This window comes from Pseudonaja textilis, chromosome 2 (genome assembly GCF_049901715.1).
Source record: "Pseudonaja textilis isolate UNSWEBS1 chromosome 2, rPseTex1.2, whole genome shotgun sequence".
NCBI lineage: Eukaryota > Metazoa > Chordata > Lepidosauria > Squamata > Elapidae > Pseudonaja > Pseudonaja textilis.
Genome location: NC_141991.1, coordinates 65161402 through 65183414, shown reverse-complemented (window position 1 = coordinate 65183414; position 22013 = coordinate 65161402). Strand labels below are relative to the sequence as shown.

The window sequence follows — 22013 nt, the reverse complement described above, 5'->3', positions numbered from 1 at the left end:
CAATCTTGCAGCATAGGTGTGAGATAAAAATATCGGGGAAACATGAAAACTCCCCGACGCTCCTTTTTTTTGGGGGCAGGGGGAGCCCTATACAATTTTAAAAAGCGCGCATGCTTTCGCAAGCAACAGGGGCTGCAAATGCAACTCTTTCCGTCCATCACTGGGGGGGAGGGGAAACTGAACTAAGTAGAAAATGAAGTTCGTGGGCTTATCAGAACCATTCCGAATTTCCGGGTCGGCGGCCGCGGCTGCCGTGTTAAGGCACATCGCATCCTCACGACTCCAATTCGCTGCCGAAAAAACAGTGCTGGGATTAGTTTTCGCCCGCCCTCGCTTCACTTCATTTCCATGGCGACAGGCGGAGGAAGTAAACGAGACTTGAAGCTAACTCCGAGTTCCCAGGCGCCGCCATCGATTGAGACGCCAAGAACTCCGCGAGAAATCCTCCAGGCATATCTGGGCAAGTCACGGACAAGGGAGGCGGAGGGGGGGAGCTCCACAGGAGGGCGGTTGAATCACGGTCGTTTGTCATTCTTAGGGAACCGAGAAGGGAGACCTACTGCAAGCGACCTTAGGCGGAGCTGGGAAATTCTGTGGTAAATCTCGGATTGTAACACCAATGCTTCCCAAACTTGGGTAAATTACCCCGAACTGGGCAGAATGGTTTCCTTTTGAATAATGACACACGAACCCATTACTGTATCACAACAGGGACATTTTAAATAAGGACTTTCTGACCAGCGGTTTGTGGGAACGAAGGAAAGCACTGCTAGAGAAGAGAAGAGAAGAGAAGAGAATTAGATAGAATTCTTTATTGGCCAAGTGTGATATACACACACAAACCCGACATTTACAGACAATGCACCTTTTTTTCCCAGGAAGAAAAAAAAAATGTTTCCTGGCATTCTCTTTCTACACAATGGTTAAAGGTGCTGGATGTTTGCTGAAGGTTTTTTCGTGTGTTTTGGTACATCTGTGTTGGCAACGTTATTCATCGCTGAATTTTGATTTCTGGATATTTGCAAAGAAAACTGGGGAATTTATTACCATTTATGATGGTTGGTTGCTGTGTTGAGATAAAGTTGAAGAGAAGCTGGGAGGATGAGGTGAAAAGACCTTCCTTTTTCCAGGATATGGATTATCATAACTTAGTCGTGGATTGAAGTTTTAAGAGATGCCCCTTTACCTTTGCTGTCTGCTACAGATTAGCAGAGCCTCCCTTCCACAAATGATTGCCTATACTGTGGTTTTAAGGCATCTGAGCACTGCTTGGACTGCACTGCACAGTTGCATCCAGCTTTTTGGCCCGTCTGCCATTCAGGGCTCAGCCAGAAGCCCTCTGCTTTGCTTTATCTCCCCTCCCCTCATTATCAGATTGATTCACATGCACTTTTGCACTTATTGAGATACAATGCAGTAGGAAAGCTCTATGGCACATATCAGCGTTCAGTCTAAAGTTTGTTTCAAATTATTTCACCTTTGTTAACATTGAAAATTTCTCCTTCCCCCACCACCCACCCTCCCTCCCTCCCTCCCTCTCTCTCTTATTCACGCACACACACACACACACAATCTCATCTCACTTGTGTCCTCATGCAGCCTTCATAGGCTGTCCAAAATAAATAACAGATAACAGATCATCAGAATTGGAAGGGGTAGGTCATCTAGTCTAACCCCTGCCCAAGCGGGAGACCCTACACCATTTCTGACAAATGGCAGTCCAATCTCTTCTTGAAAATCTCAAGTGATGGCGCTCCCACAACTTCTGAGGGCAAGCTGTTCCATTGGTTGATTGTTCTCACTGTCAGAAAGTTTCTCCTTGTTTCCAGGTTAAATCTCTCCTTGTTCAGTTTCCATCCATTATTCCTTGTCTGGCCTACAGGCACTTTAGAAAATAGATTGACCCCTTCCTCCCTGTGGCAGCCCCTCAAATATTGGAAGACCGCTATCATGTCTCCCCTGGTCCTTCTCTTCACTAGACTAGCCAAGCCCAGTTCCTGCAACCGTTCGTTGTATGTTTTAGCCTCCAGTCCCCTAATCATCCTGGTTGCTCTTCTCTGTACTTTTTCTAGAGTCTCAACATCTTTTTTATAATGTGGTGACCAAAACTGGATGCAGTACTCTAGGTGTGGTCTTACTAAGGCTTTATAGAGTGGTATTAGCACTTCCCTTGATCTTGATTGTATCTCTCTGTTAATACAATTTAGGATTGCATTGGCTTTTTTGGCTTCTGCTGCACATTGCTGGCTCATATTTAGCTGGTTGTCCAAGGTCCCTCTCACAGTTACTGCTATTGAGCCTGGTTTCACCCAGTCTATATGTGCACTTTTGGTTTTTCTTGCCTAAGTGTAGGACTTTTCTCTACATTGAATTTCATTTTGTTAGATACGGCCCAGTGTTATAGTCTGTCAAGATCCACCTGGATCTTGAGCCTATCTTCCTGGGTGTTAGCTATTCCTGCCAGCTTAATATCATCTGCAAATTTGGTAAGTTCCCCTTCTATTCCCTCATCTAAGTCATTAATGAAGATATTGAAGAGTACTGGGCTTAAGACAGAACCTTGTGGCACCCCACTGCTTACTTCCCTCCATGTAGACTTAGACCCATTAAGGACTGCTCGTTGACTATAGTGTGCCAGCCAGTTGCAAATCCATCTAGTGGTGGTGCTATCTATTCCACCTTTTTCTAGCTTACTAAGAAGTAGGTTGTGGTCTATTTTGTCGAATGCCTAGCTGAAATCTAAATATACTATGTCCACAGTATTTTGCTGGTCTACTAATTTAGTCACTGTGTTGAAGAATGAAATAAGATTGGTTTGGCATGATCTGTTCTTCACAAACCCGTGCTGACTTCTAGTTATTACTTTACTTGTTTCTAGATGTTGGCAGATCTGTTTTTTTATTATCTTTTCCAGTATCTTCCCTGGTATTGATGTTAGGCTGATTGGTCTATAATTTCCTGGGTCTGGTTTTTTTTCCCCTTTTTTGAAGATGGGAACCACATCAGCTCTTTTCCAGTCCTCTGGTAGTTCCCCGGTGCTCCAGGATTTTTGAAAGATATGGTGCAGTGGTTCTGAGATGACCTCTGCCAGCTCCTTTAAAACTCTGGGATGTAATCCATCAGGCCCCGGTGATTTGTTTTCATCAGGATCAGACAGGTGTTCTCTTACTATTTTTTTTGCTTATTTTAACTTTTATTTCTGGTCTGTCTTTTACAGGTATGTTTTTGGTGGGTTGAGCTATAGTTTGTTTTGCACGAAGACGGATGCAAAGAATAAGTTAAACAGTTCTGCTTTCTCTCTATTGCCTGTTACTTCCTTGCCATCTTTAGCAGACCAACTGTTTCCTTGATTTTTTTTTCTTGTTATTTATATGTTGGAAGAAACTTTTTTTATTATCTTTGACTTTTGTTGCAAGTCTTTGTTCATTCTGAGTCTTTGCTACCCTGACTTCGTCTTTGCAGATTCTGTCTATCTGCTGATATTCTGCCTTAGTTGTATGTCCTTCTTTCCATTTTTTGTACTTGTCCTTTTTTTTTCTTTCAATTTGCCAGAGAGATCTTTGTGCAGACATGCTGGTTTCTTCTTGGATTTCTTGTTTTTCTTTCTCAGTGGTATTGTGCTGGTCTGGACTTCTATGATCATACTTTTTAGAGTTTCCCAAGATTCTTGAGTTGTTTTCCCCTTCAGGATTTTCATCCATGGAATCTTTCCCAAGTTCTCTCTGAGTTTATTGAAATCAGCTCTTTTAAAATTCAAGACTCTGGTGTCATTATGTTCTGTTGCCTGTGTTTGTGTTATGCTGAATTCAAGTATGACATGGTCACTCTCACCCAAGGTTCCTGCAGTTTCAATTCCCTCTATCACTTCTCTGTCTGTAAGAATTAAGTCCAGTATGGCTGTCCCTCTAGTTTCACTTTCTACTTTTTGGACAACAAAGTTGTCAGCTAGGTTGGTTAGGAACTTATTTGATTTCTCACTTGGTGCAGAATTAGTTTTCCAACTGATATCAGGATAATTAAAGTCTCCCATTACTATTGTTGTGTGTTTCCTGCATATGTTTGTTAGTTGGCTGGCAAAAAGTACATCTATTTTTTCTGCTTGATTGGGTGGCCTATAATATACACCTATGGCCATGTCATTCTTTTTTTCTTTTATATTGATCCATATGCATTCTAGGAGGTTTTCATCTTTGGTTTCATGCATTTCTGTAGCAATATAGTGGTCCTTTACATACAGTGCAACTCCACCTCCTCTTTTATGGGGTCTGGTTTTTTTTTTTTTTTTGAATAGTTTGTATCCTTCTACCAATATATTCCAGTCATGGGTTTCATCCCACAAGTTTCTGTTATTCCAACTATATCATATTTACCTTCATATATTCGTAGTTCAAGTTCATCCTGTTTATTCCCCAGACTTTGTGCATTTGTATATAGGCACTTGAGATCTCTTCCATTCATCATTCTACCTACCGGTAAATTAAACTCAGCTCTAACTTTGAAAGGAGCATGGCTGCTGATCTGGAAAACATGAGACTGATGCATTAAACAATATCCCAGGGTGAATGTGCATGTGTGACCACATTCTAATGCCTGTTCTTTATACTCTTCTTCATTCCACCTATAGACAATGGCTATGCAAGAGCACCTGCGAATAAAGGAACGTCACCGCTGTTCAATAACAGCTCTTGGCTACCATTCAGCTCGACGGGAATGTCTCACTGGGTTTGAAGGTGAGTCCATGCTGGGAAGGAACATTTTTCTGGGGTGCTAAGACGCTGAGCTTGTCGATCAGAGAGGTCGGCAGTTCGGCAGTTCAAATCCCTAGAGGCGTGTAATGGAGTGAGCTTCCAGTACTTGTCCCAGCTTCTGCCAGTTTGAAAGCATGTAAAAATGCAAGTAGAAAAATAGGGCCTATTTGGTGGGAAGGTAACAGCGTTCCGTGCGCCTTCGGCGTTTAGTCATGCCAGCCACATAACTATGGAGAAGTCTTCGGACAGAAATGGCTCTTCAGCTTTGTGACAGAGATGAGCACCACCCCCTAGAGCCGGAAACAACTAGCATGTATGTGTGAGGAAACCTTTACCTTTAAATATTTGCCTCTAGCTCCACTCCTGGGCCAGTTTCCTGCGTCTGTCATGCTATGGCCAATTGGGCCTGAATGGCAGATAATAACTTCAGCATAACAGGTCTAATTTCTGTTACAACAAAGAAGAGAACAAAATTTAACTTTCTGTATGTACCAAGAGACTGCTTTCCTGTTCCATCTATGCATATAGATGGGATAAATATTTATAAGTCTATATAAATAAAAATCCCAGGTTCTTCCTGAAGTGAATTCCTGTCCACATAAGTGGCATGTCACCTTTGTTACTCTGATAGATGGAGTGATCAAATGGTGGGACATGGGAAGTGGGCACATGACCTTGTGCTCCAAAGAACATGCTGGCTGGATCACCCACTTCCTTTCCTGGATACAGGCACGGCTCCTCTTCTCTGCCTCCAATGACAGCTCTGTGCTGGTTTGGGCTCCAGGTGGTACAGTGCTTGACCGTATTCTGGTAAGAGTGGCACCTCATGACACCTTGGGACTAGGAATCCAATCATAACAAGCTCAGTAATACGTTTTCTGAAATCACAAGCTATTGTACAGAATTGGTTGCAGGAGTTTAAGAGCTTTCCCCAACCTCGTGCTCCCCAATGATCTAGTCACCTTGTATTCACCATGCACTGCAAACTCCAATAATCCTCAGCTCATGAAAACATAGTGTCGTAAGGTTATAGAATGATTATGTCAGGCACTTGCTATTCAAGGGTATCTCAGCCTTGAGAATGATACCCTGGGGATTCTGGGACATTAAAGTCATCTTGGAAATCTGCCTTGGAAGCATTTAGAAGCCATTTAGGATTATAAGAACTTTTTTTTAAAAAAATCTCTGAGCTGTTCTTTTAACAAGAGTGGACTTGTCTGCCTGTGGACTCCAGTGTCCTACTGGTCAGTTTTTGAAAACTCCCAGGTCCTTCCACTGAGACTAACTGTGCTTAGATTGTGCTACGACAGTGATGCCTTTCTCAGTCTTTATGTCCTTTAGGTAAACCAGCCCCCCTTTTTTTTCTCTACAGTTGGGCTACCCCATCTTCACCTTGGCAATCAGCCTTACTCGGCATCTCCTTCTTTGTGGCAGCAAAGGACGCCTGACAGTCTTCCCCTTGGATGAAAAAAGAGAATCTGGGCACACAGTCAACATTACCCAAAGCTTTTCTGAATGGACTCACAAAGACATTGTGTCCTGCATCACCTGCCTTGACAATCACATTTATACTGCTGGGTGAGTTTGGAAGTGGAGGTAGTCTTCTCCCTGTAGGCAGGTCCAGAATATAAATGTTTCAGATGCCAATAATCAATTACTGCCATTGGTATACCTGTTTTAGACAATTTGGTGATCTCCAGATTTGTAAGATAGGACTCCCCCTCCAAAATTCCTATGACCACGTCAACAATCATATTGGCTGGAAATCATAGGACCATATATGTTGGAGAAGGTCAGATCGCTGCTTTGTCATTTGAAATGCGGTGTCCATTGTCACAAGAAGAGACTTATCAAAAGGACCCCAGAAGAGCTCGGCAAAAAAATAATAATAGTCTTGTGGCTACTGGATTGCTCTGAAGGACAATTATGTGAATTACAGCACTTTTCTGAAAATAGAAGCCACATTTTGCCTGTAGCAATAAGGCTCCCTGGTATGTTTTGAGCCAGCTGCTGAAAGGTTTAAACAAAGCCTGCTGAATCCAAGTCCAACTTTGGTTGATCATTCCTCCTTACCTATTCCAGCTATGACAAAAAACTGCTGATCTTTGACACTTACCAGACCCTGGGCAGAAAAGGCCTGACAAAGAAGCAGTGTATTTCACGTGCCCACAATGCAGCCATCACCCATTTGATTCTGGTGCGCCAGCAAGAAACTACAAGGTATGAGCTAGATAAAGGACTGGTGTTTGGCATATGGCCTTTTTTTTTTTTGCATCTTTCTACATGTGCATATCAGTGGTGGGATTCAAAAAAATTTACTACCGGTTCTGTGGGCGTGGCTTTGTGGGTGTGGCCTGGCTTTGTGGGTGTGACCTGGCATGGCGGGCATGGCTTGGGCATGGCAGGGGAAGGTTACTGCAAAATCCCCATTTCCTCCCCACCCCACTAACCTGCTTTCCAGCTCCATTCTCCTGTGCAGAGCAACAAAAAAAGACCCAGCCGATCAGCTGGGACTCAGGAGGCAGAGAATAGATGGGGGCGGGGCCAGTCAGAAGTGGTATTTGCCGGTTCTCCAAACTACTCAAAATTTCCGCTACTGGTTCTCCAGAACTGGTCAGAACCTGCTGAATACCCACCCATCTCTGGTGCATATGCTTTTAGTGGGAACTTTGCCCCTGTTATTGGGAAGGTGCAGGCTGAAAGAGGTGCCTTTTCCTCTGAATTTGTTGTCATAATGGTTGGACTATAACAAATGAAAGAGGTAGAGGTTTGGGGAAGGAAGGTGTTTACCACAAAGAGGAACTGAACAATTCAGGGTTTAAGTAGAACTGCTGGCAAGGAGAAAAACAACTGAATGGTATAAATTGCTGATGGAAAAAGATTCTCCTTTGGTTCCAACATACTGGATATACAGCATTTGTTAAATGTGGGGTGTTAACCAGCTGCTTGAAAAATCCACTGGCCCCTCCATTCACTGTGATTTCCTGTTTTCTTGAAGCGTTGACCTGGTGAATTCTTTTGCAGGGTGCTTTCGGGCTCCTTTGACCAGACCGTTGGCATCTGGTCCCAGGATGGCAAGTTGATCCAGCGCCTCGGCCCCTTCAGCAGTAACATAACTGGACTGTGCTATGTAGCACCCATTGGCGTCATTTGGATTACTAGCGGCACTTCCCAGCCCACCCTTTATGAGCCGCAGTCTGGAGAAATAGTGAGTGACACAAGAGTATTTGATGCAATTCTGCCAATCAGCAGTAACTCAGGCTCTGTGATTATAAGGAGCCCTCTACTGGCAATGCTTGATATTACAGTTGATGGCGGGGGGGGGGGAGAATAAAGGCAGCTGTGGGTACTTCCCACACCATTTCACACCCTAAATCCTCAAAAACAGTCAAGGCAATCCATTATTGTCTTTACTTCTGTCACTGTGAAATGTGGGATAAAAAGGCAAATGTGCCTTGAGTTGAGCTTGAATCCTTGTCATTGTCGTCCACAGGATGGTTCCCCACCCCCACTTTACTACGCAGACCCTGGCCCACCCCAAGGACCTTCAGTCCTTCATGTTATCCATCCAAACCTTAAAATAAGTCCAGGGATATTTATTTTTTTTAAGTCACATTTTGTTTTATAAAAAATCAGGATTTCTGTTGTTGTTCTGCTTCCAGCGGGGCACAGATAGAGGAAGGGTTGAGAACAAAGAGCAAATATCAGCAGAACAACAACAAAAAATCTTGATTCTTTATAAAACAGGACAAGATAATCCCCCCCCCCAAAAAAAAACAACCCAGCTCTGTGAGTGCTAGTCCTCCCAGGCAAAGAGAAAAAGGAAATGACAAATCTCGTGATGAGTTTCAGCCCTGCTTGTTATGTCTTGTCCCCTTGAGAAGTGCCAAGCCCTTAAGCTTGCATTTCCTTAGAGGACTTGAATCTGTAGAGTGGGAAGGAGAGATGAGGCAAGATCTCTCTCTCATGTAGAAAATGGCCATTCTTGCTGCACGGCAACCAAACAGGAAATGAACTTAGCGGTACTCAGCCGCACCGCTCTGGAGTTGCTTTCCAATCAGTTCAGAACTTATTGTGTGAAAGTGGCCAGCCACAGCACCTTTCCACACAGAAAGTTCTTCTAGACTAAACTTGACCAGTTTGCTTTCAGGACTCACGTTTATAACATAAAACAATAGTCACCCAAATCTGGGGGAATGTTTTGTTAAATTCACGGGGTGAAAGTATATGAGATATTGTTAAATATCTATTAGGCAAAAAAAAAAAATCTATCTATCTGGAACCCATTTACTAATACTTTAGGCTTGTTAGGCTACAGTAAACTGATCTGGGTAATCCTACAGATCCTTCTTAAATTTACTAGTCAGTACCTTAAGGCAGGGGTTCCCAACCACCAGGCCCTGGACCGGGACCGGTCTGTGGAACAATTTCTACCGGGCCGCCAGTTTGCTGGGCGCCACCATCTTGTTTTGATGAAAAAGTGCTTCTGGGGAGCTTTTCTGGGTAGAAAGCGGCGTTTGGGTGCTGAAAGAATCCTCGCGCCTTAGTTTCATCGGGGGGGGCGGCTTTGAACCAAACTAAGGCGTGAGGATTCTTTCAGGACGCATGGCAAGGCGAGCCGAGCGACCATCCCGAAGCCGTCACGAAGCCCATTGACACAGGTACAAAGGAGGAGTTGAAGGTGGCGGGGAGAAGCGGGGGACGGCTAGCTGGCCAGTCGCTCGGCTCGCCTTGCCATGCATGCTGATGCCGGTACTGGGCTGCGGATGATTTTGTGATGCCGGTACCGGGCCATGGATGATTTTGTGATGCCGGTACCGGGCCGCGGCACAAAAAAGGTTGGGGGCCACTGCCTTAAGGGATTTCCTGAGGGCAGAGGCGGTTGCTGAATGATACATTGCATGCAGAAGACTCACAGTATAAATTATGGCCATACCAAATGATGTTGAGTATTAGATGTTTTAAAGACTTTTATCTTTCTGAATCTTTACCTCTGATCCATATAAAACAGCTTCTTCTTTTCTTAGTAGCTGTTCAGAAGGGTTTTTCTGTGAGGGGGTAAAATTTCATCCTTGTCCATTCTTAGGGAACACTTTCCTTCACATTAATGACTTCATCTTACCGTTTGTGAAGGATGTTTTTTGTGTGTTCCTTGCCTCGAGAGCTTAGACCCATTTCGCCAGATTAATGGTACTGTATAAATGACATAAAGACTGCACAGAACTATTTTATATTGAAACATTATGATGTTCTTTCAAATGTCAGCGGCAGATATAATTAAGCTTAAATTCTAACTGCCTAGCTGTGGCTCAGCTGTTGTTTCTTTTCATTTTGCATAGTATTTTTCATTTGTGGTTTCTACTGAGTAGATGTTTCAAAGGCTACTTGGACTCCTCGCATTGTTTGGAGGATCTTCCAATTGCTCCAAGATATGCTGAAAGTTCACATTTTTAAAATAAAAAGTTACCATATTGCTTATCTTTCTGGGGTTCTTTTCTGTAGCTGTGCAACTTCATTTGACAAGAGCTTTTCGGAACACTGCCACAAATTTATCTTTTTGGAAAAGGATTTGGCTACACATAAAACAGTAAAACCATATTAAATAGCCATTTCTCTTCCAGGTTTCACAGTTCATATCCACGTTTCAGGACAATCAGAAAGATGAGCTGGTTCTCCAGCAGCTCCTCAGCCTGCCAGACTCAAGGCATGTGATTGGTGAGTACCCCAATCAAAGCACTGATACCTCTTCCCTCAGATTTGCCAATCAAAATCTCATTTGGCCTTCCAAACCTCTCAGCGTGGACTCTTAACTTCATATCCTATAAACCAGGGGGCTCCAAATATAGCCGTGTTAAGACTTGTGAACTTCAGCTTCTAGAATTCCCAGAGTTTTGGGAGTTGAAGTGTACAAGTCTTAAAGTTGCCAAGTTTGGGGACTCCTGCTTTATACCAATCCTTTCACGTTCTTAACAGAAAATTACATTTGTAAGAGAGTCAAGGACAAGGGTCTCCAACCTTGGTCGCTTTAAGACTTGTGGACTTCAACTCCCAGAGTTCTTCAGCCAGCTGGCTGAAGAACTCTGGGAGTTGAAGTTCACAAGTCTTAAAGTGACCGAAGTTGGAGACCCCTGGTCAAGAAAGACTTGATGTAATGAGTAAAACCAGTTCACCTCAATCTGATACATTCCACATGTGCTTAAAAATGCATCTTCCGTTATTCAAGACATGATGGCACAGTGGTTAGAATGCAGTACAGCAGGCTATCTCATTGTTCACTCTAGGAGTTCAATCCTGACCGGCTCATGATTATTATTTTTTTAAGTAGAGACATTTCTAGCCATACCCTTTCTCTTTCTCGAGGTATTATATAACCTGGTGGCTGGTAAGACCTTTTAGAGTAACCCAAGTAACCTTAAACAATCCCAAAAGATTATTTTAGGAAAAACCCATAAAATGTTGTTCTCTTCTCTTTCGAGGCTTAGCAAAACCACAGCAAGTAGTGATCTGGCGCTACAGTGAGTTGGGATGTCTAACCCTGCTGCCTTGCAAACACCCCCTGGAATGCCTTGCTTACGGTAAGAAGTAGCCACACATAACTCTGACTCTCTCTCTGTCTGTGCTCAGGCTCAACCTGCACTGGATCAGGGAGTATAAGCTTTACCAGCTGCAGCAATTCATAGCCAAAATAACCTTTCGAATGAGTCAAGCCAGCTAGTTAGTATGTGGGCTGAACTTTATATCATCTGTTCAGCAGTAAACTCTTTGTCTGGTTTACCAAGTCCAAGCTACGGTTGGTTTACCTTCTCACTGTTATCTTTGTTAGCCAAAAAGGAGCCCGTTTTGCTCTTCGGTGGGGACAGCAATGGAATGTTGCAAAAATGGGAAAGAAGCTACAGATCTCCCTTCATTTACAGGTAAAGGTTTATCACTACATCCAGGAAATACCTCCAGGCATTTCCATTGGCCAGAAATGGATTATTAGTGATGTAATTAATTAGTTACATGCTGAGACCTGCAAGCTGCTGCTGATAAAAAGAGGAAACACAGTCCTTGCTCATAAGATGCTTAGCATATTAATGTGTTGTTTTTGCTAATTTCCAGATTTTTGTAGTTTAATTGCTAAACTTTCTACCTTCATTTGATCATTATCTTCAAGTGCACTTGTCCATAATAGAGACACAAGGCTGGAGTGTGCTACGATCTGCAGAGCATCTCACTTCTCTCTCCCTCACTTAGATGAGTCTGCCTCTAAAAAGTGGGTGTTCATAGACAAGCTAGCTTGGCTTGTGTTATGCATCCTCTTTCCTGTCTCTCCTATTTGTGTTCTACCTGCTTTGTCATACAGCAACTCAGCCTCACAGCCATCACCACAGCAATGTCTCTGGTCTTTCTTCTCTTGTGGCTCTGTTCACACAATGACTTGTTTAATGAATTACTTTATTTTGTGGGTTTGCAAAATACTGTTCTGACCCAAGCCTTGTTCAAATTAAACAAACACAAACTGTATAAAAGCAAACCTTTTTTAATGTGGCGCTGGGAATTCTTTGTATTCCCAGCCAGGAGTCATTTAAACCTAATTGTCCGAGATAAAAGCAAACCCTTTCAAGGTTGTAAAAGGCTGCCAAGAACAGAAGTCTAATTACTGATAAATATCAATCGACAGAAGTTTCAAAACCAAACCGGAGTTTGTAAGGCTTCAACGAGGACTCAGAGTCTAAAGAACTTCTTTGCTTCCTGCGAAGAGCACATCCCCGAGGACTGGTTTTTATCCCTTGTGGGAGGGGCAATCACCTTCCAGACTTACTCCCATGTCACCCTTGCTGCTTCAGCTGCTCTCTCCTTCAAGCAGCCCTGTGCACAAGGCACTGGGAACAGGCTCCCCAGTGTCCTCTGCTTCACTGATGCCAGACTCCAAAAGCTCCAAAGGCAGCACCCCACTCTCCAATAGTCCTGGCCCCATCCCTGCATCCCATGCAGGACCCTCGTCCAAGTCCTTGCCAGGCTCCCTGACTGGTTCCCTTTCATCCTCGCTGTCAGAGACCTCTGCCGTCCGCACCTGCTGCCGGTGAACCACAACAAATATGCTGAACTGTATAATAAACTAACCAAATAGTTGGACTCGCACATTGTGCTAAGCCATTAAACATCTAACTACCATTAATGCTAATCAAATTTAAGAGGTTGTACAAATGCATCTTCTAGTTGTTTTTTAAGAATCTGATTAAGTCCATTGTGTAAACACAGATTGTGTATCTGTCACATTCAGCAGGGAATCCTTCCATATAGATGAAACTCACTTGGAGCGACGAGGACCTTTGGCTGATCAGATAGAGAAAGGCCATCAGAAAGAATCGGAACCTCATCCAGAATCTGCACAAAAATGGAGGGCTTGCAGTAGGCTCCGAAGTTGTTACAGCAGATCCCAGATCCCAGCCAAAGGCACAGGAAAAGAAAAAATAGAGTTCACTAGGTATCTATCAGGATCTGGTCTCTCTGGATATAGGCTACTACCGTGTTTCTCAGAAAATAAGGCCGAAGAGAAGAGAAAGGGAAACAGAAGAGAGAGGGAATCATCCTGCAGACCCTTAGCACCAAGCTTCCCAGAGGATTCATGCCAAAGGAGGATTCATCAGAGGATTCACCCCAAAGGAGGGGAGTGCATTAAAGGGGGTGAATCCTCTTTTGGGGTGGATCCTTTGGGATAATCCTCTGGGAAGCTTGATGCTAAGGGTCTGTAGGATGATTCCCTTTCTCTTCTGTTTGGATTGGAAGGTTTGCCTCTGCTCGAAGGGCAAAGTGGATAGATGGTTCCCTTTTTAAAACTACCAGGAGGGGTGGGGAGGAAGCTGCCTGGCCAGTCTGTATTCTTAGGGAACTGACAGAGGGAATGAGAGTAAAGAAAACTTAAGGGGGGGAAAATGTATATGGGTTTTTTGGGGAGGCTGGAGCAAGAGGAGAGCGCCCGACCGTACAAGGGACGAGACCATGACCCGAAGCTCTGGGGCAGGAAGCAAAGCGAGGCATGGGGGAGGCGGGAGAGAAATGATCGCATCACCCTCCCTTCACCACTTCCACCTACCCAACCCTGAAAGACTCACCGACTTGCAGGACCTTGTCGATGCAGCTGCCATCAATCAAAGCGATGTCCCTGCGGGAGGGCAGGTGGTTCTCGTCGGCAGCGGGGTCTGTCTCACTGCTGCTCCTGTTGTTGGAGATGGTGCTGGCCTGAGAGGCGCCAGCACCAGCAGGAACCATGGAAGCTAGGGCTTCCCCACCTGAGAAACAGCTGAAATGCTGCCGGTGGAGAAATGTGCAGCATTCCAAACGTGGCAGCGCACGGGCAGAAGGGAAAGCAACAGCGGCAGAGAAAGCAACAGCGGCAGGCATGATGCAAAGTGCCCCACCACCACAGAGGCCGACATCCACCGCCGCCGCCACCCGCCTGCTGACCCGGCCTGCACCCAGCACCATACCTGGGTCTGCAGCAAGGGCACTTGGCGGGGTAGGGAGCTCTCCGCGCTCCACCATGATCAGCCGTTAGGAGCGGCTGGTGGTGAGGCGTGGCTGCCCGCGGGGTGCTCCTAACGGCAAGTTCCCCCTCCCCCCAATTTCGTATGTTTTAAACTAGGCCTAAATTTGGGGGAGGGGCTTAATTTAATCTTATGCCTAGAAAACGTGCTGGGTCTTCCTATTGGGGGGGGGGGCGAACTAAGAACATTAGAGTTATTTCTGCCTTTTCAACTAGAGATGAGATAGGCCTTCTCCATCTGTTTCATAGATTAGTGCTAATTAAAGCCTTTTTCCTCTTTCTTATCCCAGGTAGGGTCTTCAAAGAGATAGTGTGTTTCCCTAAAAATAAGACCGTCTTACTTTTTTTTTGCCACCAAAAAAGGCACCAGGTCTTATTTTGGGGGGAAGTCATCCACTGACTAACCTCACTTGCATATGTTGCCCCCAGCCTCCTTTTTGCTATCAGAGGCCTTCAGGAACTTTTTCTTCTGCGGACAGCAAGGCTTTCTTGAAGGCCTCTGCAGCCAATAACAGAACTCCAGATCGATCTGGGGCTCCGTTATAAGCTATAGAGCTCTTAGGAAAGCCTTGCTGGCTGAAGAAGAAATGAGCCAGCAAGGCAGGTGTTGGGGTGTGCGAGGCCTGGCTACAACTGTCCAAAGGTAAATAGTAGTGCAACTTCACCTCCCCCCATCCCACCCTAGCTTAATTTTTACCTGTGCACTCTGGTGTGGGTGGGATCTTAATTAGGGCTTATTGGGGAGTTAGGTTTATATTAGGTGCATGTAAAAATCAAGCTAGGACTTACTTTCAGGGTAAGTTGTATTTTTGGGGAAACAGGGTAGTAACTACAATACAATACAGTATACAAGGCTCTATGTACAGTCTGAGATCAAAGCTTGCTACTTAAAAATTGCCTGCTTACATCTGCCAAGCACCTTTGGGGGGAAAGTATGTGCAAGAAAAAGGAGGGAAAAGTTGGGTTTGAGTTTTCAAATCCAACCTTGAATGCTGATTTAGGGCAACTTTGATAACCAAAACCTGGTCCTTGACAGGGTCATCTTTGTCGAACAGCTGGATATTCTAGTGATGTCAGCAACTAATGGGAGTATTTATCTCTGGGAATTTGAGACCTTCATCCCAGGTGCTCAGCCCATTGTCCAGGTAAGAGCAACTCTTCTTCCTATGATTGGATGGAAAGCAGTCAAAATCACATCTTTGTAGGTCATCTTCAGAGTAATGACCTTTACCTTCCTACATGGGAAAGCTACCTCAGACAGACACAGATTTATAGTTTTGGGGGGGAAATGAACAAAGGGATAGTGATCAGAGGAATATGTGGCCTAACTAGTAACTTTGAGTCTCTCCCATGGATCACAAACTGTTTACTTTAACATCTGTGGAACTGACAGGTGTTCCCTAACTTGATAAACCTAATAATCTCCAAATTTGGACTTAAATTCCTAAACTTCCTAGTTATTATAGAAATGCTGCCATAGTAACTAGGAATTGTAAGACTTCCAAGCCTAAGAGATCTAGTAATCATAAGGTTGGTGAAGGCTGCAATAAACTCATGGGTACAAAATAACAATAGGTGGAAGATTTATTGCAAAAAAGGAGGGGGTGGGTGTTAGGAATAACATAGGTTACCTAACGTAGTTTGGGTAAAATACTATATATAAACTATGATTGTAAGTTTAAGTGTGTGTCACTTTAAAACTGCAAAGCATGTAATTTTGGGTGTGGTGTGAAACCACCATAAGAGGGAGCAAGAGAACCTGATTGATTGCTGACAATTACTGGATTGCATGGATGGATGGTTTGTTAACTGCGTGTTTCCCCTACTGCTGAGTTGCTGAAGGAAGAGAGGAGTTTTTGAGTTCTTCATATCTCTACTGCAAGGAGATATATTACTGGACTGATATTTGTAAGTTTACTGACCTCTCTTTTTCGACACTGGAATTTGCAACTGAATAATCCCTGGACGGACTGGACTAGTGAATGATATATGGACTGTTTTGACTATGCTATAACTCTTACCGGAATAAACTATTTAATTAGCACTGTGTATCTGTTTTACTGAGTGTAAGCTACAAAAACGTTTATCTCACATATTTTGCCTGCCTGCCTGACTGCTGTGCAGATTCTGCTAGGGTGTATCCCTAACAGTGGGATTCAGGAACTAATTGATATTTTTTCTTTGTGCTACAGCAAAATATGTCTGCATTGGATCAAGACTCCAAAATACTAGGAAAAGATTGTGCTCAAGATAAGATGGTCTGTGACCCTTCAAGCAGCTGTATCTCAGGTAAAAATAATTCAGAATGGGATAAAAATTTCAGAGACATCCCAAAAGAAGCATTGAATGATCTATTGTTGTCCAAAGACATTTTTTAGTGGAAAAAACTGAGGAGCTGTAAAAGTCGACTGTTATCAATTGTCTTGAGCTACTTTGAATGAAACAGGGTGACGAATAAACCAACAAAGAAAACCAAGAACCAGGGCCTCTAGAACTTATTGTTTTTTCTCGTTTGATTGATCAAACAGATCTAGTGACTATATTAGATGAACGTCGGCTTGAAGAGACATAAGAATTACAACATACTACAAATGAATGGCAGTGCAGTTTTCTTTTATATGGACTTTGAGAATTCTTCCCTGCTGTTCATTGGCGTCTACCTTCTGTTTATCTTAGCAAATGAATTTAGCAGGTTGCCACTGCAAGGCTAATGTTTCTGTATTTTAAAGGGGCCTATGGGTGGAAAAATAGAATATAAATCAAATTGGTATTTGTTATAATAGGAGTGTCAGTTCAGTTTCATCATGGTGGAGTGATCTCTCTTTTCTCTTTTCCATCCAATCTCTGTTTCCCCATATCGTTACTTTAAATAGATCTCATATGCAGAATAGTATTATGTGGACACACCGGCATGATTACAGCACTTGCATTGGTGACAGATGAGAATGGTATTCATGCCCCTTATCTGGTAAGTGGAAGGCTGGACAAAGATATATGACCTGTGAAAAGAGAATAAGATTATATAAACTTATATAAAATTTGCACAGTGAATGAATTAATACTTTGTGTCAGTTAAGTGCACTATATCAGAAAAACTGTTTTGTGACTATATCTGGCATACAAGTGTTAACTCTAAAATTTCATTGTTCCTGCTGGTCTCCCACTTGACGAATCTTGAACCTTAAAATGGCTTGGAACTAGATGCCTTTTCATTATTTATTTAGTGTATGGCGATGGTACATTAGCCAGACTACAGTGTTGATACAGAATACAGGTGGTCCTTGAGCTACGACCACATTTCAGTCCAAAATTTATGTTGCTAAATGAAACTTTTGTTAAGTGAGTTTTGCCCTATTTTATAACCTTTCTTGCCAAAGTTGTTAAGTGAATCACTGCAGTTGTTAAGTTTGTAACATGGTTGTTAAGTGAATCTGGCTTCCCCATTGACTTCGCTTGTCAGAAAGTCGCAAAAGCAGATCACCTGACCCCAGAACATTGCAGCCATCATCAATGTAAGCCAGTTGCCAAGCATCTGAACTTTGATCATGTGACCATGAGGATACTGTAATGGTGATAAGCAGTGGTGGGATTCAAATAATTTAACAACAACCGGTTCTCTGCCCTAATGACCGGCTCGGTAGGCCTGGCTGGGTGGTCCTGTCACTGGATAGGCATGGCCAACTCACTGGCCTTCTGGCCACCCACTCACCTGGTCTCACTGCTGAGCCTGAGCAGCTGATCTGAAGAGCGCTGGATTTCAAAAACCAAGGAGCTCAGGGCTACAAGAAGAAGTGCCAGGAAGCCATTGGCAAGAGGCCTGGCAGGGAAGCGGGTGAGGCATGCTATTCAGCCGGTTTGATGAACTGCACAAAAACTACCAGTTTGGGCGAACCGGTGGAAACCAGTTGAATCCCACCACTGGTCATAAGTGTGAAAAGCGGTCATAAGTCACTTGTTTCAGCATTCTGTAACTTTGAACCATCACTAAATGTAGTTGTAACTCGAGGACTACCTGTAGTTGATTGGCTGCCTAAGACTGCTAATCCATTCGGTTCACGCTTGAGCGCTCTTCAGAAGTGCACCACAGGGGGCAGACCAGCTGAGCACTCTCCTTTTCATAAAGGATACCCACAAAGCTAAGCATTGTGTACTCTGTAAAGTGGGACCCATAAGCCTCTAAGGCTCTTTCCAGCAATCTCTTCATTTGGTGAGAAGGGAGAGAGTAGGAGCAGAGACAGCCCTCAAGGAATGAAGGTATGAATGGGGGGGAGGGAGAGAGGAGTGAAGAGGGCAGAGCCCTGAGAAGCAGGTCCTCACCTGGCCATCTTTCCTTGCAGCTCAGTGGCGGATGGGATGGAAGGCTGTGCCTCTGGAATCTTCAAAAGCGCTCCTTTCAAAATGCCTTCTCCAATCTGCCTGGGGATAACGGGCCTATCCTGGATGTGGCCTGTTCCCAGAATAGGTGGGTAAACCTTCCTGCGTTGATTTGATAAACGAAACAGCTTCAATGTGCTCTCAGATGTTGGAAGGAAAATCCATCTTGTTCAGTTCCAAGCTGGAAGAAAGACCCTGGAAATAACATGGAGGCTGATTGAAAAGAAAGTTTATTGATGAGCAGAACCACAGTGTGCAGTTCTGGGAATAGCTGACAAAAAGGAGTTGAGTGTGGGTGGGGTTTTTTATACCTTCTTGATTCCTATGGTGTCATGTAGGGGTCATGGCTGGCTCTATAGGCAAAAGAGGAAATGCAAATCCTAGGTGTTTGTCTGAGTTAATCTTGTCAACCTTTGGCTTGCCTAATTATGTTGCTTCTCTGGAGTTTCTGTCTGACCCAGTCTTTCTGAATGGATGACCAAATCTGAATTTCTAAAAGCTGACCTCCTCAGTTTCTGCTTGGGGCAGGGAGACTGGTTCTGGTTTTTGCCTCCCTTGAGATTTTTCCCCAGTTTTCCTTTAGGGGACATATTCTATCCTGCCTTTTTAATATTCCCCAAAATATTTGATTCTCTAGGAGGGTGGGTGGGTGGGTGCTGACTTCTGAAAGTCTAAATCGGATGCATGAGTGGAGGACTAAAAAGCATCTTTCATGGCAATACGGACAATATCAAACATACGCAAGTCCCTGCATGGCTAGTTTGGGAATTCTGGGAGTTAAAGTCCATAGGTCATAAAGTTGCTGTAGTTGCCCACTTCTGTCAGACTATGTCACTAATAATCTGAGTTTTCCAAGGATCTGTTATCCTTGCTATTCACAGCCTACACCCCACTGCTCCTGAAAGGAGGGAATTTGCCTTTTCTACCAGCACTGGAGTTTTCATCTGCGCTTTCAATTTTCATTGTGCTGATCTGGAGCTCATGGCTGAGCTCTGTGGGCACAAGATCACAGTCCTAGCCCTGGCATGGCACCCGCAGCAAAACAAATGGGTCACTGGTGCTGAAGATGGCACCATTCAAGTTTGGGTAAGTAACTCCGTTCCCTATTTCAGGTAGTGATGGGTAGACAGAAAAATAGATTAGCCCTTACAGACCTATAATGATTTTCTAACGACATGCAAATAGTTCTGCCTGATGATGATGATTAGAGAATCAAAGGTCACCCTAGAATTTCAAACGTTTTATTTGTATAGTGAGGTATATGGCTGAAGCTGGAGAATTAGTGCCTTCCTTGTTTTTTATCTGGGTCACCTAGAGTAAAGATGGTGGATGTTGTGTGCGGAATATGAAAGCCCCTAGAGGAATCACTTGTATTTGCATTGACCAGATCAATGGATGTATTATGGCAGGAGAGCACGATACTATCAGGTAGCCACAGGGTAAGGCACTTGGCAATAAGGGGAGCGGAAACAAAAAATGGGGATAGCTTATCCTTGAATAGGTTTGTAACTCTGCCTTTTTCTATTTGCAGGATTTATGACCCCAACTCTGGAGCACTGGTGCAGAGTTACACAGGGCATCAAGATTCTATCAAGGGTCTCATCCATGTCCCAGAAATGAAACAGGTAGGAGAGCCATGTCCTTGAGGTATGGCCAATCGGAATTTAGGCTGGGGCCAGTCTTTAGCCTACAATTGGATGTGAGACCAATACAGTCAGAAAACTCATGAGACAAGGGCTGTGGGCAATCAGTATGTTTTATCCAGTTCTTGGAGCCTTGTATAGAGTGTTGCCCTGGCTACTCCCAACTTACTTTCTTCTTTGATTTTCTGCAGTACGTGTCAGTTTCACTGGATGGCACAGCACGCATATGGAAGGCCTACCATCAAGGGGGATAGCCCAAGTCACAGTCAACTGTCAACTTTATTATTATCCCACATAACATCTAAAATCCAGGTTTTATTTTATTAAACTTTTATTGTGGCCTTTGGGCCAGAGAACACAATAAAATACACAAACTTTTTTAAAAAATGAAATTTACATAAGGCACATTATAACTGTAGTACAGATGGCAGGGGCAATCAGTGAAGTTTGTGCTAAACTTCAATCCTAGGTAAGATAGATACAACAAATCGTTGCACAAAACCAAGCTAGAAAGATAATGGCATGATCCTGGTCACTTAGAAACAGTGACTAACAGACATCGTGCTCTCTACTATGGTAGTTCTTTAAAATGAGATAAATATATGTCTTCCTAGATTCCCTATATAGAAAGCAACAGGGGAACCCAGATTCCAGAGAGCCATTTCCACATGAGTATAAGCACTGCTGAAAAGGGATGTTTTTATACCCCCAGTATCACTCAACACTGCAGAAGGTAGTGAAACCAACCTGGCCAAGGTAAAAAGCTCAATGAAATTTCAGAATTAGAATTGAAGAGATGATACACATCACATTTGAGAGGAATACGTTTAACTATAGGGTGGGATACTAGACTTAAAACTGGCTTGAAAACCAATGTCCCAGAGATGTTTTTTAAGATGACTCCTGGCATTTTAAAATATTAATGAACGGACTTTCCAAAGAGAGTTCTATGGACTAGTTTGCTATTAGCTTTTGTTAGCCAGGTTGATTTTAAATGATTTTTAGGGTATCACTGGAAGCAGACCCACAAGATAAAAAAATCAATTTCAACAGAAATTAAGGAGAAAAACCACACTTGCCCAATAAATGTAGGTGCCATGATTAGGAAGCTTGGAATTGCACTCCAAGATATTTATATGTATGTTCCTTCTCTACTGAAGTCAGTTTGATTTGTTTTGATGTGATTTTAAAAAAAAATCCACAGATCTGCCGACTCTTTATGCACAGACAACTATTAAAAACATCTGCAAGGAATGTAAGCCTACTTAATGCCTGGGACAGGGTTTCAGATTGTGTCTCTGCAATGTTTCCTCTCTTTTCTTAGCCCCTTGTTTTGTTTTGTTTTGTTTTGCTCTCTCTCTTTTCTTACCCTATCTTTACAGGAAATAAATTATTCCTGAAAAACCAGCTGTTATAAAGAAAATAAACTAAGCTAAATAAGTACATGAAAAAGTTGTGTGGAAATTGTGATGTGGACAATATGGAATTTTGCCCATGACTATGTTCTCCAACATACAATCTGAACTTATAAAGGCAATGAACCATTTGGACACTCTTCAAGGCTGAGGGAGGAACTTCCAAATGTAGCATGATTCTTAGGGCAGTACAATTTATTGTATGTATTCATGTCACTGAGACATCTTAGACCTAAACTGTAGAGTCTAACAAGGGAAATAGCATTTGAATTGATGAGCCAGTTTTGCAAGAACATTGTTTAAT

General features: G+C 43.4%; 1 protein-coding gene across 3 annotated transcripts; it reads left to right on the top strand.

Moving 5' to 3' along the window:
- The first annotated feature begins 218 nt into the window (after nt 1-218).
- On the top strand, nt 219-20672 carry LOC113449933 (uncharacterized). Of its 3 annotated transcripts, none has more exons than XR_015741692.1 (18): nt 219-460; nt 4625-4730; nt 5380-5558; nt 6121-6326; nt 6831-6968; nt 7773-7956; nt 10370-10463; nt 11225-11323; nt 11572-11662; nt 13015-13218; nt 15314-15422; nt 16470-16566; nt 17151-17245; nt 18615-18739; nt 19533-19737; nt 19967-20090; nt 20183-20276; nt 20486-20527. XR_015741692.1 is itself a non-coding variant. In XM_087924154.1 (18 exons), exons 2-18 carry the CDS (start codon nt 4628-4630, stop codon nt 20546-20548), a joined length of 2196 nt encoding a protein of 731 aa, XP_087780280.1. In that variant the 5' UTR covers nt 219-460; nt 4625-4627; the 3' UTR covers nt 20549-20672. The 3 variants fall into 3 exon arrangements, 2 of the variants coding, with proteins under 2 accessions (XP_087780280.1, XP_087780279.1); XM_087924154.1 differs by having other exon boundaries at nt 13018-13218; nt 19967-20079; nt 20486-20672; XM_087924153.1 differs by having other exon boundaries at nt 221-460; nt 19967-20079; nt 20486-20672.
- Nucleotides 20673-22013: the final 1341 nt, after the last annotated feature.